At 42.3% G+C, this 18,494-nt stretch overlaps 1 protein-coding gene across 2 annotated transcripts in view; it reads left to right on the top strand.

Moving 5' to 3' along the window:
* The first annotated feature begins 4,137 nt into the window (after positions 1–4,137).
* Grb14 (growth factor receptor bound protein 14) overlaps positions 4,138–18,494 on the top strand; it is a 98,288-nt gene continuing 83,931 nt past the window's right edge. For both annotated transcript variants that reach the window (XM_026778727.1, XM_005346486.2), the window contains exons 1-2: positions 4,138–4,473; positions 5,721–5,853. In XM_026778727.1, the coding sequence (XP_026634528.1) occupies positions 4,289–4,473; positions 5,721–5,853 (318 nt within the window). In that variant the 5' untranslated portion in view covers positions 4,138–4,288. The remainder of the gene's footprint in view (positions 4,474–5,720; positions 5,854–18,494) is intronic.

Raw genomic sequence — 18,494 nt, 5'->3', positions numbered from 1 at the left:
ATATTCACTGAGAACTCAAGAACAATGACAATGGGTTTCTGATCCTACTGCACGCACTGGCTTTGTGGAAGCCTAGGCAATTTGGATGCTCAACTTGCTAGACCTGGATGGAGGTAGGGGTTCCTTGGACTTCCCACAGGACAGGGAACCCTGATTGCTTTTCGGGCTGAGGAGGGGGGGACTTAATTGGGGGAGGGGGAGGGAAATGGGAGGCGGTAGAGGGGAAGAGACAGAAATCTTTAATAAATAAATAAATTAAAACAAAACAAAAAACAAACAAACAAACAAAAAAAGAAGCTGTAAGGTGAAATACCCCTCTCCGCCAAGTTGCTTTTGGTCATGTTGATTATTACAGGAGCAAAAGCCCTAATTAAGGTAGAATTCATTTAAAATTATGATTTCTAATAATTGAAACCAAATTGACACATGGATCAAATGCAATCCTAAAAAACATTTAAATCCGAAAGAAAGGTTATTCCTTTCGTGATTGTGACTGTTTATACTGAAAAAAGGGAAAGGAAAAAAGCCTTACCACATCTTCTCGTCCTTACACCAAAATGAAAAACAAAACAAAAACTTCGACACGAGTGTATCGTATTTAAATGCCAAAGCTAAACAATAAATTTCTGAACTACATGGGTGAACTCTCTATGCAGGATATTAAAAATATAATCATGACAAAGACTAATTTGGCTATATTGTAGTTTATTTCTTAAACTTCTGTTTACTTTGAGATACTGGAGACTCTAAAAGAGTGGCGGCTCACATCCCTTTGTGGGTGGAAAGACCCTTTCACAGGGTCACACACTAGATATCCAGCATCTCAGACATTTGCATTACAATTCATAACAGTAGCAAGCTTACAGTTATGAAGCAGCAATGAAAATAATTTTATCGTTGGGGTGGTCACAACACGAGCACTGTATTAAAGGGTCACAGCGTGAGGAAGATTGAGAACAACTACTCTAAATTTTCAGGCCCAGATAGAAAGATGTTTTGAAATCTTGGAACTGACAAAGACTTAGGCAACTGAGTTTTTAAAGTGATAAGTTGCTGGGGCCAGAGGGCGGCTCAGTGAGCAAGAGCACTAGCTCTTTTTTAGAGTACCCAGGTTCGGTTTCCAATGCCCACATGGCAGCTCGCAACCATCTGTAATTCCAGTTAAAGGGAATCTGATGTTCTCTTCTGACCTCCAAGGGCACCAGGCCTACACACGCTGTATGCCAATGCAGACAAAACACTGTGTACATAAAAATAAACAATCTATTAAACTTTTTTAAAAAACAAATAACCAATGAGAAAAATTTGCAAGAGGTTTCAATTGAATCTAAATGGAAAATATGAACAAGACATTACATGACTTCAATAGTCATTTTTTAAAGTACAATTGTACCCCCATACTGCATTCATGAGAATTTTTTGCTGTGAAAATTCTGATAATATGTCAAGGCTGTGATGACAACTGTTGCAATGAATTTGGAGACCAGCATTATTGACAGAAGCTGACCCTCACATTCTGTGACCTCAAATGCGATGGATTGCTACATGCACACCTCCCAGAATGTGTGCAGGAGCACATCAAGGGTACAAGATGAACTCTGGATTAATGTGAATTAAAGTGAAAAGCACAGAGAGACTAGATATCTATCTGCATTATTCTAGATTCATGCATTGTCGTGTTTTCGTAGCAAAAGAAGTACAAGCCTTCTGTTACATACAAATATGGAAAAACATCACAAACACATTGTTAGGAAGCAGAATCAAGGGCGAAACGCCTAACTGATTCTGTCCATATAAAGGTCAAAACCAGACAACCTAATTGATCATGCCTAGGGGTGGATAGTTACAGAGTTAAAGTAAAACTCAGAACTAGTTACCTTGACAATCTTACTAGGAGGAGGGATGAGGCAGTTGGAGCCTGATATATTTCTCTCTGGGGAGTGTATTGCCTTTCCTTATATAAAGGGACGGGAGAGTGGGGAGGATGAGATATTTTCTTCAAAATGGAGGTTGGCTATCATTTCTCAGGGTAGGAGGTGAAGGAGGTAGGACAGGAGGGCAGCAGGGAAGAGGAAGCCCCCTGTGTGTGAGCGTGCGCATGTGTGTGCGTGTGTGTGTGTGTGTGTGTGTGTGTGTGTGCAGAGCCTGTAATAATCCCCCCCAACCCCATTTTGTACAAAAATTTCTCTATAGTTCCTGCAGTGCCCTGTAACTTTTATCACACATATCTCTTATTCAGAATAATTTCTTGTCATTTTCCTTTAAATGTGTTTGGATAATTCTTGGTACAAATACTCAAGCTGTTAGTGGTAGTTAATTTGATACAAGACAAAGTATTTAGAGGGGAGCAGAGAAAAATGTAGAGCTCAATAAAAAGAAAAAGAATGTTATTCTTAGAGATTTATCCCCTTTTCTCTTTCTCTTTATAAGGCCTTGCAAATTTCTACCCAAGGGATTACAGGACCAGAGTCTGAAGGTGGATTCTTCCTTGACTTTTGGTGAATGTAGACTGAAGACATGTTTGCAATCCCATTTGAATCAGCAAAGGCTCCTCCTTCCTTCACATCGAGAAGTTATCCTGGGAAGCCAAATAGAGTTCCCAGGAGGATGGTGGTCTTCCCAGGGATTGAAGACATTTATCATCTTCTCTTTAGTCCTTCCGCCACAAGATAATAATAGAGAGCTCTCTTACAGAAAGAGAGAGAGAGAGAGAGAGAGAGAGAGAGAGAGAGAGAGAGAGAGAGAGACTGTGTGTGTACTGGGAGGGGACAGATTTTAGCCATTGATTAACTGTACTGTGACAGTGTTCACACCCCACTATTATTATATTTTTTAGAGAGGAGAAACAGCTGCAAAATTTAAATAAAATTTAAAATTTAGGAGGTAAAATTTAGATAATGATAATGGTAAAGTTTATTTTTTCTTTCTTTAGCTGAAGATATCCACAAACACAAACTTTAATTTGATTTTTCTGGAAACAGCTTCAATATACATTTTCAGTGCTCTTTGCCAATAAGAGCACCGAAAACCCACATAGATAGGCCAGACCATAATTAAGGTAGTTAGATGTTAGCAAGAAACCTGCTTGGCATACAAGGTTGAAAAGTTTTGTTCATGACCTGTAATATTAGTTTTATCCTTCAGGAAAGCCCCTGTTTTGTCCTGGGTTGACCATTGCCGTCCACGAGGCCTCCTGGAAACCACAGCGGCCACATAGCCATGTCCACTCATGTCCTTTTTTATTATTATTCTTAATTTTGACTTTAGGAAAATGAAGAAATTGGATATTTTCAATTTTTTGACTCCGGTGTTCTCAGTTCTCAGTTGCCAGGCTTTAACCATGAAGCTAGTGACCTCTGCTTGTCACCAGTGTTTGGGGCTGATGTTCCGATGGGGGAGGACACCCAGGCAGGGGACCAAGGGCAGCTCAATTTTCCAGGAGGAATGTTTACTTTGCCATGGGCAGAGGTCGCGAAGGTTAACTTCGTGAAACAGGTGCCAAGGCCAGATGATACCTAATTTGGTCAAGGAACAAAGAGCGTGTACAGTATTCGGAAATCCTCCACAGAGCACAGGGATGTGGGACACTTCTCACCAGTTCAAGGGAGTTTTTCTAAGATAGCAACTCCATTCCTTCCCCTTCGCACTCCACTCCATCTCTTGCTGTGAACGGGGGGATGGTGGGGGAAACTGGGGTAAACCTAGCCCTATTACCCGCCTGGCACCCCGGTACGGTACTGTGGACTCTGCCTGAGGATCCAACAGTTTAGGTGATCTTCCGCGGCCCTACAGGCATGGAAGGATCTAAGGATCAGTTCTACTCTGACCCCTGCAGGTTGGTTGTCGGGTCCTCGGAGCCCAGAGTGGCACTGGGCCCGTGGGACTCCCGGATTCAGCCTTGTGCTCGCTTGCCCACCTGAGAAGGCGGCGATGGGGCCTCAGGAGCCAGAGGCCGAGGTCCCCGCGCGGCTACAAAGTGACACCAGCGCCCCCGAGTGCCCGGGCCACGCGCAGGGCCCGCCAGGCTGGCGCGCCATCCTCCCCGCCCCCCGCACCGCTCCTCCCGGTCCCCACCCTCCACGTTCCCACCCTCCTCCTCCGCCCCCGCCCCTCCCCCGCTCCCCGCCCCACAGTGTCCCAGCCGCCCCGGCCGTGAGCGCAGGCGGCCCTGCCACCGCACCTGCTGGGCGCTCGCTCGCTGCTCGCACCCGAGCGCCACTGCTCGCACCCAGCCCTTCCCCAGTGTCGTCGCGCGGTCGATGACTCCCCAGACCCCTGGCCGACGACCATGACCACATCCCTGCAAGGTGGGCAGAGCGCTGCGGGCCGGGCGGCCGCCCAGGACTCGCCGCTGGCCGGGCAGGTGTGCCGCGTTGCCCAGGGCAGGGGAGACGCCCATGACCCGGCGCGGGTCCCCGGACTGCACGCGCTGTCGCCCGCCTCCGACGCGACCCGCTTCGGTGCTGCAGACAGGTAGGCAGCTTGCAGGGGGGAGGGGGAGAGGCGTCCGGGTTCACAGTCTGCTGGGGTGAGGAGGCGGCCCAGGGGTGAGTGTGTGCCCAGAACCCAACCAAGTTTTGAAAGTGTCTGAAGACAATTCCCATGGAGTCAGCCCCCGCGGGGTCAGCAGGGTCTCAGGATCTCCAGGTGCCCTGTTATAAATAGCATCGCGGGTCTGTGGAGAGCCGTCTGTCTCACCTTTGCCCTTTAGTGTGAACCAGGAGGCCACACTCCAGACTGACCACACTCAGCTCCTGGGTGACCCTTTTTATACTACACTATGGGCTTCAAAAACCGAAGCGTGAATGCGTTCACCTCCCACGTAGAGTCTTCCGGGGACCCCGGAGACGCAAAGCAGGATTGACATTTGAGCAGTCTTTACGTTCTACAGGAAAGAGCAGAGGCTTTCAAAGGTTTCCCATCTCCACAGAAATCAGCACCAAGTGCCTTCGGAGTTCTCATACTTTAGGAAAGAAAAAAGGCGACAACAGTATATATATATATAAAATCTGTGGCCCTTTGCAGGCATACATGCAAATACCACTCTCGCTTCTTTGTCAGGATTGCAAAGTGCTCTGGCTTCAGCCAAGTTAAAATAACTCACCAGCGGGCGAGCGGACACTCATGCTAACACGTTTTATTGACTTACCTTCCCAGAAGGATTGCCTTGGTGCTCAGTATCTATAAGCACTTGAAAAAAACGAACAGACTGTGTGTGGGCAACATTGTGAATGAAATTTGAAGCGAGATGAACCACATCTATATTTAATAAATCATAACTTCCAGCAGTGATGAGTAAAAATTCCTGGGGATGAGTTCATTGGATGTAACTTACAGATTTTGTCAATTTAATAGGCGCCAGGCAATGGCTCATCCCTCGGGGTAATGTTTGCATAAATCATGACGTGGCCTGTATTGGTGTTCAGGAGAATACTGAGTGTAGGAAATGGAGTGATCATGCCTAGTGAGGCTTTTTTTTCTCTTTTTTTTTGGCCAGATGTGTGTGTGTGTGTGTGGGGGGGGGTGCTACAGAATTATTTGTGCTAGTCGGCATATTTTCTCTTGCTCCACAGAGAAATAGTGCCTTCCTATAACTTGTATGGTGTTAGCATTGTCACAGAGTGGGGCCCATTAGCCTTAACAAACGCTCTCTTTCCTGACAGCAGTTATATTTTACATTCGGTTTTATGTAAATGACGTCCTATGTTCTCTTGGTGTAGGAGAAAAAAGAACGATCTCGATGTTCTGGAAATGCCATCTATTCCCAACCCCTTTCCTGAGCTGTGCTGTTCTCCGATTACCTCTGTGCTGTCGGCAGGCCTGTTTCCCAGAGCAAACTCAAGGAAGAAGCAGGTATGTGCTTCTCGGTTTGGAAAATGCTAGTGTCTTCAGAGGTGTCAGTCCACACAGACTTAAAAGAATTTTTCAATAAAGCATCAAGAGAGAATTTGCTTGACTCATGCTACATTACCCTTGCTGAAGAAGTTCTCTTGAGATAACCTTCCTTTTGGGGCCTCAGTTTCCTTAACTGTATAGCGTCAATGTCCAAAGGATCCCTTAGAATCTTGGGGAAGAGTAAGAGAGATGTGCACCGTCTTTGTTGGCTACAGTCATTCACTAGGTAGATGGCACAGTTGTGTGTGCTAACAGGTTATCAATTTCAAATCTCAATGTTAGTTGGAAGGGATGGGGCAGTAAGAGTGGGTGGGTAGGGATTGGCTGTTTGTTTGCTTTTAATAATATCTTTCCGCTTACACATTTCATCCTATGCTAACCTCAGTTACCAAGGGAGGGAGCACTGTAAAGAACCTGGCAGGAATGGAGGAATGGTTCAGCAGGTGAAGGGTTTTGCTGCCTAGCCTGAGGATCTGAGTTTCATTCCTGGGACCCGTATGGTAGGAGGAGATAACTGAGTCCCAAAAGATTTTCTCATACTTTTCTGTGGGTTCTATGGCAAGTACATGTGGATAAACACCACACACACACACACACACACACACACACACACACACAGAGAGAGAGAGAGAGAGAGAGAGAGAGAGAGAGAGAGAGAGAGAGAGAAACACACATGCATACACACACTACCTTACTGCATAAGGTAATTGAAGTCCAGGGGCTGAAAATACTTTCCAGTAAGTTCCACATTTTGGAATCTCCAGTTGCAGAAGATATCTGACTTGGAGGTAAGGATCAGAGAATGAATTTTTATTTTTCTATTTTCTTTCTTGTTTAAGTCTAACTTATACAAATCAGATTGCAATGTCCAAGCATCCAAGAGACGATGCCTCATGATTATACATTTTGGGAGAGAAAAAGCAACACATCCTAGAATTATTCATCTCTTCTCATGGACTTATTCCAGTTTTGAACCAGCAAAATAAAGAACAGCTTCACTTGACAAAATCCACAGGGAAGGAACAATAAAATTCAACACTCAGATAACTGTGGTGAGGGGAGGGAAGGAGACAGGTAGCCATGTTTCCATCTCTTTTCTTTTCTTTCCCCCTCCTTTTTTTTTTTTTTAAAACCTTGGATAGGTTCAGCGGTGTAGTTTTTCTTGGGGAAAGGGAGGAGATACTAAGGGAAGCAGGCATATTTTTATTGCAAGGCAGCAATAATGAACATAACAAGAAATGCGCATGCAGGAGTTTCACAGGTGTGCAAGCACTGTGTGATGTGTGGATGGAGAGACCCGAAGTCAACGTCATGTGTCTTCCTCAAACTCTCCATCCCTTGTTTTTACATTTATGTATTTATCTCTCTCTCTCTCTCTCCCTCCCTCCCTTCCTCCATTCCTCCCTCTCTCCGTGTGTGTGTGTGTGTGTGTGTGTGTGTGTGTGTGTGTGTGCGTTTATTTTCATATGGAGGTCAGAGGACAGATTTCAGGCTGGCTATCTGATTCCACCATGTGGGTCCCAGGGATCAAACTCAGGTCATCAGACTTGGCAACAAGAACAAGTGCTTTTATCCACTGATGCATCTTCTACCCCACCCCCTACACACATAACCTTTTTCTTTAAGACAATATTTCTCACTGAACCTGGAACTCAGCAATTTTGCTAGACTGGCTGGCCAATGAGCTCCAGGGAACTAAATGCCTCCAACTGTACAGATGCACACTATCATGTCCAACATTTGGAAATGCTTTTTTTGGTGGCTGTCTGGTATATACCAGACAGGGTTGGAACCTGGTGGCAGCTGGGAGAGACTAAGAGGGTCCATTCTCATCAGAGTAAGATTTGAAGTCTGATTGCAAAGCTGCACATAGCTTTACTGAAATGTCCCAGCACATTGAGAGTTCGGGCATGGAGTTAGGGATGACAGATTTAAATGTGTGCTCTGTTGCATTGTTTTATCCTGGGTGAGGAACAATCTGAATGACGTTGGCATACTATTCAACTGGAGGAATTTATCAGACAGTTTCTTCAGTCATGGAAGACCACACACTTCTCACATTATCCTAGACAGTAGACACCTAAGCAGGTAGAGATGCTCTCCAAGGAGTGATCGGCAAAGCAGGCTGTGGTGTGTGACTGGGGTAGAGGCTGGAAAGATGAAGAATGGTTGAAAGAGTGACCTGGGAAGACATTCTTTTTAATTTTATGAATAAACATAGGATCCTTCTGTCTAAAAGAAATTCTGATAGAACAGGCTGAGTTCAGAATTGAAAGGGAGAATAGGTATTGGTGTGTTCGTGCTCCTGGGTGGTGCAGTTAGTGATGACTTTCAACTAGACAAAATCCAGACTCACCTCGGATGGGGCGTCTGGGTGTACTGCAGGGATTATCTTGATTTGGTCTAATCTGATGTGGGAAGATTTCTTCCTGGAGGTGGGACTGTTCTCTGAGCAGGGACACCTGACTGGATAAGAAGGAGAAACTGAGTGAGGTGAGCAGGCAGGCCTTCATCCATTCATTGCTCTTTCCCGTGGATGCAATGTAATTAACCATCTCAAGCCTTGCTGCTGTGACTTCCCTGGCGATGGCAAACTGTAACCTTGAACTGTGAGCTGAACTAAACCGTTTCCTCTTAAGTTGCTTTCATCATAGTATTTTATCACAGAAAAGGGGAAAGAAACTAAGATTAGAAGAGAAAGAGGGTGCCTAGGTCTCAGACCTGGAAGTGCCTTCGGATCAGGCAGAGGCATTGGCAATGGTTTTTCAAGTTAGGAAGATGCAAAAACCAGGGAAAAGGTGACTCGTTGCTCACTTCAACAGGTTTCCTCTCTGCCCTTGCAGCCTGTGTCCGGCCTGACAGAAAACTCTGCACACACACAGGAGGTTGAGCCAATTTATCAGCTAGTGCTGGCTGACTTACTGGTGCCAGTTCCTGAGGGGTGTCCCACCTCCCAAATACACTTTTGTCCGTCTCTGCCTAGGTCCAGGACTGATGACATTTTGTAGAGGGTGTCCCATTGTTGAAGAAGAAGATAGGTTTCCCTTTTCTTCTTTTGTTCCCCCTTTTACCTCTCCCAAACTTTGTATTGAAAATTGATCTTTTATTTTAATTACTTTGTGCAATCCCAGTTCTTTGGGATGTGGTGCTTTGAGTACTCATGGCTCTCTATATCAGTTATTTCCATAGGCTCAGCACCTTTATCACACACAGGCATGGCCCACCCCCTTACAACACAGTACTTCTGGCCCCAATATCTGCAGCCTTTGGATGAGATGATGTATATGATGGTATGTGGCTACATTGCCCCTCCCAATATGACTTACGGCGGAAGCACAGGAACATGACACCTTTTTATGCATTCTCTTTCATTTGTTAAATCATTCCAGACATGTTGGAAGAAAATTCTGTTCTCTCCCTAGGAAAAATGAAGAAAGAATCGTTACTTGTTATTTACAAATGAATGTCTAAAAGGTTTGAGAGACTGACTCCAGACTAGAAACGTTAAATTTCATTTGACCTTTCAAAGCCACAGTCAAAATCAGGCCACAAGTGTGCTTCCAAAAAAACATCTCGAGATGCCTCCATGGAGTGTGATTGGTATATTACACTGGAGCCACAAATAGGATGGGCCTTATCTCTTTGGCAAGTAATATGTGCCAAAGCATGTAGTGCTGTGTGATTTCAGTATTATTTTAACACAAGAACTAGGATGGAAATCTCTTCTTTAGTTTCCACCCTCTTTGTTTTAATGTTAACCACATCAAATCATGAGCCTGCTTCTTTGTGTTTGACAGTAATAGCTATTTAAAGTATTCCTTCCTTTAATATATGTGATCCAGGAAAATTACTTACATTAAAAATGATTTTCATTATGTAAAGAAATGCCTTTTATAATTTCTGATAGAAATTTGCTAAGAAATTATCCTTTACTGATGGATGCCAAAGACCCATTTGAAGACACGTGGAGAATAGGAAAAAAGGAAGAGATTTTGATCTTCACAGCCAAATCATTTCTTGTGTTGCTTTTCAGGCCTTAAATAATTTTTGAGCTTGGACACAGTTTGTGTAGGTTTCTGGATGGTTGACTCCCAGGACTGTATAGGGTAGCTAATGCAGAATAAGGTGCCTGGACATTTTCAAGATTTAACCCAGTGAAAAATTATGTCACTGAATACTGGGGTTTGGAGGGATGCTTGACATCATCTACTGCCCTACTTTCATTGACATGTAGATTGTGTCTAAGTGATGCTAGGTGCTTAAAGGTGATGTAATTAGGATTTGGCAATTGTATTTTTTCAGGACTTGACAGTAGTGTTTTTTCAGAAGGTACAAATCTCCAATGACAGCAAGGACCAAGGATCACGTAACTAGTGTAGGTAATAAATTCTTGTGAATATTCTTAGCTACAGCCTTACCTTCAATACATGACAGCAGGTCCAACTAACCCTGTCTGTTAATATTCATCTAAAGATGTGGAATTTCTATCTTTCTCCCTTTTTAAAAATATAACTCTATGATTTTCCTATGGCCTTGCTTTTCTAAAATTGATATGAACAATCAATCAAAGACTTAGTTATATCAAATCATATTTGTTGGTATTGTTAATAACCAACTTTCATATGCAGGTTCTGGTCCTTGGTAAACATCCCAGGAGAGTATTAGAATGTAGTTGGTCATTCTAGGCTGCCTTGTCAATCTAGTACTTAGAAGACTGAGTCAGAAGGGTTGTGAGTTCAAGGTCACAAGGTATTTATAGTGCATCCAATAGAATATAATATCTTTTTTTTTTTTTTTTTTTTTTTGGTTTTTCGAGACAGGGTTTCTCCGTGGTTTTGGAGCCTGTCCTGGAACTAGCTCTTGTAGACCAGGCTGAGAATATAATATCTTTATGTGTTCTGTGATAGATATATACGGTTTCTCGTCTGTCCTGCAGTTTGCTTAGTTTACTTCAGCTATTCCTTTAAAAAAATTTATTTTTCTGGGGATATTTTATTTTCCTCCTTCTTTCTCTCCTTCTCTTCTCCTCCCTTCCTTCCTTCCTTCCTTCCTTCCTTCCTTCCTTCCTCCCTCCCTCCCTCCCCCCTCTCTCTTTCTTTCTTTCTTTCTTTCTTTCTTTCTTTCTTTCTTTCTTTCTTTCTTTCTTTCTGTCTGTCTTTCTTGAGGCAAGATTTCCATGTAGCCCTGGATGACTCTACACTTGCTATGTAGAAGAGGTTGACATTGAACTCACAGAGTTCCACTTGCCCCTGAGTTCTGAATGCTGGGAGTAGTGTGTGTACCATAACTCTCAGCCCCTGTAGTCTCTTCAAATATAGCTCATAAAAACAAAAATGTCTCCCAAATAATTAAGACATTAGTTTTCCATTTTCTTTGCCTTGGATATCTTAAAGAAATTTCCTCTAATGTGTTGATGTTGTTCAAAAGATAACTGTAGACAGAAGTTTCTGTCCCACCCGGCCCCACAGTTGTTCAGTCCCAAAGAAACACACAGAGGCTTATATTAATTAAAAACTGTTTGACCTCTTAGCTTGGGCTTATTATTAACTAACTCTTACAACTTAAATTAACCTATAATTCTTGTCTATGTTTAGCCACATGGTTTGTTACTTTTTATCAGTAAGGCATTCTCATCTTGCTTCCTCTGTGTCTGCGTGGTGACTGCATCTCTTTGTCTTTCATCTCTTTGCCTTTTGTCTTCCCAGAATTCTCTTAGTCTGGTCACCCTGCTTATTTCCTATTTCCTGCCTGGCTACTGGCCAATCAGCATTTTATTAAACTAATATAAGTGACAAATCTTTATAGTGTGCTAGAGCATTGTCCTACGCATATAACTAGATCTCTATCTTTCAATTAAAAGTCCTCATGCCATTGTGATGCCAATAATTATACCACTGTATATGCTGTCAAGCCTGTATGTGTGGTCCAAAGGATTTATGTATGCTATTCTATATTTACTACTTTAATATGCATAAAACAGAGAAAGAAAGTCTACCCAAAAGCTCTTAGTTCCCATACTCAGCGATTATCAAGAGTTTACTTAGTTTACGTCAGCTATTCCTTTAAAAAGATTTAATTTTCTGGGGATATTTTGGAGTAAATCTAAGGCATTCTATCATTGTAACCCTCTGCCTAGTTTTTATATGTGAGCCCTGAAAAATACATTTAAGAACTATAATCCAAATAGTATTGTTTCCTAACAAAAATAATTACTTTGTATCATTTGAAAACACTCATAATCAAATTTTCTCAGTTGGAACAACACAAGAAATATTCACATTATATATTGATTATGCTTCAAATGTCTGAAAATTAGCTATTTGGAAGTCTGAATTTATCTTCAGATGAAAACAACATCCTAAATTGTATTTAGGTCCTCCAAGCTATTCTAGGAAATTCCATTTAATGTGAAATGAAATGCAATATTATACATTTACAAGAAGAATCATAGAAATAATGTTTGCTTCTATTAGGATGTCAAACAACTCTGTCTCCATCACAGTCCTTTGCTCCTTTTGAACGGTGCTACTTGATGAATATCATTGTTATTTTGGAGAATGTAAGAGTGCACAGATATTGCAGCACTGTTAAAGCAGTCTGTAAGAGCCAAGGTTTCTCAATGGGTCCTCAAAAACCACCATTTGTGGAGAATTTTCACTTCTTGCAGAAGTCCTTGACGAAAAACAACCCTGAAAAGGAGAGGGGAAATGGACTCCTTGTGTGTTTTCTTTGCTGTGTGCACAAAATCATCTGTTCCCTTCTCTGCCACTTTTAGAGCCTGTCAATTTGGCTTTGAAAAGCTGTGGAGAAAGTACTTTAGTTGAGAGAAGGTGGGAACATTGCAAATGGACTTTGGTTGGTATCTTAGCCATGTATTGATACTCTGGAAGAAACAGAGCCTCACTTGAACTGGCTGGGAAAGTTATGTTTTATTACAAAAGTATAAAAGTTCACTGGTCTCATGAGAGACTGGAACTGCAAAGTAGAATGTCAACAAAAACCAGAGCAACCAAGATCTCACTCTTTCCTCTCACAGACACATCACGTAGCCGGTGCTTCTTGCAACTTCACTTTGTTGTCTTAGCTTCGGTGTTCTTCTTCATCAATGGCTGCCCTTCGGTTCTCTTAGTAGTGATTCAGCATGTCATAACTGACAAGAGTCTTTGTCTGCAGAGATACTATCCTAGCCTATCCAACTCTGAAACAGTTGTAGTCAAGGGGACAGAGGGACCTGTCCACTGCATGCTCATCTAGTGTGTGGGAGGGTCTTCAAGGAAGGAAAGGTTCAGCAGGCATGACAAAGAGAGACAGAGAAAAAAACCCCAGATGCAAAAAGAGCTTCCTTAGAGTGTGTGACTGAGAATACACCAAAGCTAACTCTTGATAGGCATGTGTGACAGTGGTGACCACTAATCAATCAGCTGTCTGACTTTGCATGTGCTCTTTAGTATCCAGTGGTTTAACTCACGTCTTCTACATGAAGCCCATTTTCTGCTGATGCCACTCTTCTGAGATGGTCAGATTGTCTTGAGCTTCATGAAGCATGCTGGCCTCTGATGATGGGACTGTCAGCCTAGATCATCTCCGCCTTGTGTAACTGACCTTCATTTACAATAGAAGCCAGATAGCTCGTTACACTCCAGTTTCCCTAGCCCATCACCCACTTCAGAGAATTCTAATTGGAAGTTTCTTTACCTCCAACATTTGGTTCATTTTGAGGGCACATTTTTCAGTTCATCTTGATTTTTCACATTTTAAAGGCTTGGCTTCTGTTTTGATTTTGCCTCAGGGTATAGATTATGTTCTGTCTGGGGAAGGAAAATTGGAGACATTCACTATTCAGTATAAATGTGTATCTTAATATAATAATTCCTCAGACTTTCATATATTGCTTTGGAGAAAATGCTAATTTATATGGATAAGTAATAAATTCTATTGTGTGAATATACACACTTAATAAGTAGAGATTAACAAACTAAGGAATTACCTTTAAGAAACTTAAAGGGCAGGTAAAAGGAGAACCTTGGAAACAGAGACCCTTGGCCCTGGCAAAGGAATAGAAAACAAGACTCTGAGGTAATTTAGAAGCTAAATGAGAGTGAACACAGGAAGAAACTTCCTTGCTTTCATGAAGTCTTATATTTAACAATTTTCAAGCCACAGGGAAAAATGAATGCAAACAGAAGACTTGAATTCCTTAATCTGCTTACAGTGTCTCCATCCCTAGAGGTCACTAGTGAGTTAGTTTGAAGGTTAACCACATGTGTGATTGCATAGACCAAACACTGTATGTGTTATTTTGGAATCCTTGTAACTCGAGAGCATTGTGAACTTACAGCATCCTGTGCCTAGCACTGTATCTGTGGGATGATGTGAGTCAGTGTGTTGTGATTGAAAGATGTTGGAGTGGGGACCAACAGGCCCACAGTATAATAGCATCCTACTGCTTCTGACAAATGTGGTATCAGACCACTGCCCATGTTTCCCATGCTTTGGCGCTGTGCCATTTTGTTTTGGTTCCAGGGCAGATGAATCCTATGACTTTTATGTCACTCATGACTCCTGTGTAGTAGACAGAAGATTCATAGGAGGTTGTCTTTCTTTTTCTTGCTAGATGCCTTTCTGAGCTTCTTCCATGTTCACTATTGCTAAAGAATACGTTTGAGGTGAGATGGGACAAGGGCAACAGTCCTGGTTCAAGAAAACATGGTATAGCAAGTCAAGTCAACTATCAAAAAGAGAACCAGGAGTCATCACATCTGGGAGGCAAAAGGGTGTGTTGCTGAACCAAGTACTTAACCTGAGAGCTAAGGATATGAGGTTAGATGTGAACATTTGAGGTTGCTGTAGGTCCAGTCTACACTTAGCTTGGGTTAGCTTCTTAAGTGTGCATTGGCTATAGCCCAAGTTCTTCTTCAGAATCCTTATGTTCCAACCTCAAACCCTTCATTTGGTTGTTAAGGACAAAATCGGAGGAGACTACTTTCTGTTCTTAATTACTACTGCCTATACCCTTGAACCAGGCAGACTAGACTCAACACAATTCCCTTTGTCTCTGCCCCTAACACCCTATTTTAAGCTTCCTGCGGAGACCTTAAAAGACCCTGGCTACATTTGACTGTCTTTATTTATTTTTCTATGCATTGGTTACTAGGAACATATAAGTACAACAAAAGGACATGGCTCAAAACAGTCTATTGACCCACGTAAACCAAGCCTAGCAGCTTAAATAAACTCAGTAAACCTTTATGGAAAAACAAACAATACAGATCACATCTCTTCCACTGGATGAAAAGGTTTTGATCAGTTAAAGTCAAGATAGCATCTCTTCCTTTGGCCTATGGTACTGTACACAGTTGGTCTGGTCTAGTGGCTCCCCCTCCACATTTGCACTTAGCTCATGAAACTGTGCTTGGAGTCCTGTCTGTGATGAACTAACTATCAAGCTTATTTCTTCTGCCTCAATGCCCTTGGTGTGTCTGCTTTCTGTGCTTGGAGACCCTCCCCTGACTCTTTATACGCTGTTAGGTTTTGGCATAAGATCCTGCAACTGTTGTGGTCCCTTTGCAGTAGTGTGCATGGCAAAGCTTTCTTTCCTTTATTTTCTCTACCCTGTCAGATCTCTCAGTTTGGGTTTTAACTGCACTTCCATGATCTGACTTGTCTTTCTATCTGTTTGGTCTATTTATTGTTTTTCCATCCAAATGGATTATCGTCAGTTTATTATTCCTAGGTTCTTTGGCTGAAAATGAATGGAACAAACGGACTCTCAAAGGGTAATACATAATGAAAACAGAATTTTATCAAATTGTGTCTTGCCATAGTTCAACCATAATCAATTAGTTTTATTAAAATTTAAAAGTAACTGCAGTTCTATTAGAGTATTCGATTTACAAAAACAGACTTACATATTAGGACTAATTGGACTTGAGAAGTGTAATAATTTACTTTAGTTCTTAGGACTTTTGTCACCTGTAAGAGATAGTGGAGATATTTCTAATACACATTATTCTCATATAAGTGACAAGTGCCCAGTGGACTATTAGAGTTCCTTCTGCCTTACTTTGTATTCCCAAAATCTGCACAGAAATACTTAAATACAAATATTATCTGCCTATAATTCTCTTAGCTCAAGACAAATGCTTTATTTGTTTACTTTGATAATTTAATTAATTTGTTTAATTTGAGACAGGGTCTTGCCGTGCAGTTGCAGTTAGCCTACAATTTGTGCTGTTAGACCAGGCACACCTCATGTTTTCAGAGATCTGCTTGCTTCAGCCCCATGAGTAATTGATTACTAAGTATTAGTGTCTCTAGTGACTTATTTAGGCCAGAGTTTGTCACGTGACAATAAGAAGACACAGACCCCTTAGATACATGACAATAGGTGACTTAGAGATCTGAGGAAATCAGGTGTTCATTTTCTATATAAACATTACCTCCCTAGTGCTGTGGGACAATGGTCTTATACCCTGTAAAGCTTTGCAAGTTGTACTGGTTTAATAAAATGCTGATTGACCAGAAACCAGGCAGGAAGTTAGGTGGGGTGACCAGAATAGGAGAATTATGGGAAGAAGAAAGGTTCAGTCTACAGTTGACACGGAGGAAGCCAGACACAGAGGAAGCAAGATGAGAACACCTCATTGTTAAAAGGTACCAAGCCATGTGGCTAACACAGACAAGAATGATGAGCTAATTTAAAATGTAAGAGTTAATAAGAAGCCTGAGCTAATAGGTCAACCATTTTATAATTAATGTGGACCTCTGTGTGTTTCTTTGGGGATGAACAGCTGTGGGATTGGGCAGAACAGAAACCTCTGTCAACACTCTGGGAATTTACCGTGTTCACAATAGCCTTTCCACTTTGTGCCTAAGATAGCGAATTATGGGGTGCTACCTCTTTGGGGCTCGTATGAGATATTCTGCCTATCATATATTTACATTGTGACTCATCACAGTAGCAAAATTACAGTTATAAAATAGCAATGAAATAATTTTTTGGTTGGGGATCATCACACCATGAGGAACTGTATTAAAGGGTGACAACATTAAGAAGGTAGAGAATTACTCTCTAGGGCATCACAAGCCGTTTTTATTTTCATTCTGAGATGGGTTGTCATTGTGTTGCTCATGACAGCCTTGACACACTTCTTTTGCCTTAGTTTTCACAGTGCTGGGGTTATAGGCTTCGGTTATCTTGCCCTGTGTTTAAACCCATCTGTCAAGGGTGCAACATGGTTAGAAAGGAGTCAGGCCAGTTTATTGAGATATATGAGGGGTATGAAGGGGCTGATGACACTTTTCATTTTCCATTTGCTTATTTTCCAATTTTTGGCTTCAATTGTTTTGTGTCTAGACTGATGGGGGAAGACAAAGCCTCGAGAAGAGTGAAGGGCTCGTCTGTGAAAAACACTAAGTGCCTAAGAAGACTGTTGTCATGGATTTCAATGTATTTTCTACCGTGTTAACTATATACTTATAGGATGTAATGCCAGTTGAGAGAAACTGTGCTTAAAAATACCTGGTGTACTGAGGCAAGACTTCCTGGGAAGCTTTTTGCCAAGCACATTTGAAAACAGTACCTGTACTGGTTAGTTTTGGTCAACTTGGCACAACCACAGTCAGAGTCCCTCAGGAAGAGGGAGCCTCATCTGAAGAACTGCCTCCATCAGACTGGTTTTAGACCTGTGTGTGGGCATTTTCTTGATTGCTGATGGAGGTGGGAGGGCTCAACCCACTGTGAGCAGTGCCTCCCCAGGGTAGGTGGTCCCTGTGTAGGAAAGGACTTCAAGAACTGCAAACTGAAGAAACCACGCAGAGCAAGCCAGGAAGCCGTGTTCACCTGTGGTTTCTACTTCAGGCTCTTGCCTCGGGCTTTCCTGGATAACTGACCATCACTTAGATGCTAAAATCAACTCCCCGTTTGCCAACTTGCATTTGGTTAGAGTTTTATCTTGGCAATCGAAGGCAAACTAGGACAGCACTGGTGGGAATGGGCACTGGAGAGAAGCCGGGCTGTCGGGTAGTTGTAGCAAAGCCTTCAGCCCGTTCCTTACATACCCTGGAGGCAGGTGGGGCCTACAGAATTGTTGAGAATTGAGTCACAGCAGCTGGGGTGCTTAGGAAATGCCCGGCTTTGGACTGAGTAGCTCACTTTAGCAGAGTGCAATGGCTACTCATGGGAAAATGAGCACTTCGGTCTGGAATATATGGGATGCTGGGTGGTCGTCAGCATCCCATATAGTTAGTGATTGATTCTTCTAAATGAAACATTTTTTTTTCCTATTTAAGTATGTCCCATGCCAGTGGCTGCTAGCGATTTTTGCAGGACACATCATTTGCTTTCATCAAAAGCATAAGAGAAGCTCATTAGGACACTTAATTTAGACATTCCTAATTTGATTTTTATTTAATCACACCCAGAGTTGGAACCCAGAGGGGAAATGTGTACTCACACAGTTTCCGGAGCAGGTCTGTGCACTTCCTAGGATTTCAACATAACAGTCAGAAGTCTTAGTCCCTCATCCTTATTATCATTACTGCTTTGAGTGAAGGATGAGACAGGTTCTCATTTGGGGGGAGGAATTGTGCTTAGACCT

Source organism: Microtus ochrogaster, chromosome 4, assembly GCF_000317375.1.
Source record: "Microtus ochrogaster isolate Prairie Vole_2 chromosome 4, MicOch1.0, whole genome shotgun sequence".
NCBI classification, from domain to species: domain Eukaryota; kingdom Metazoa; phylum Chordata; class Mammalia; order Rodentia; family Cricetidae; genus Microtus; species Microtus ochrogaster.
The sequence above is the reverse complement of the archived record's forward strand: the minus strand, read 5'-3'. Positions and strand labels throughout refer to the sequence as shown.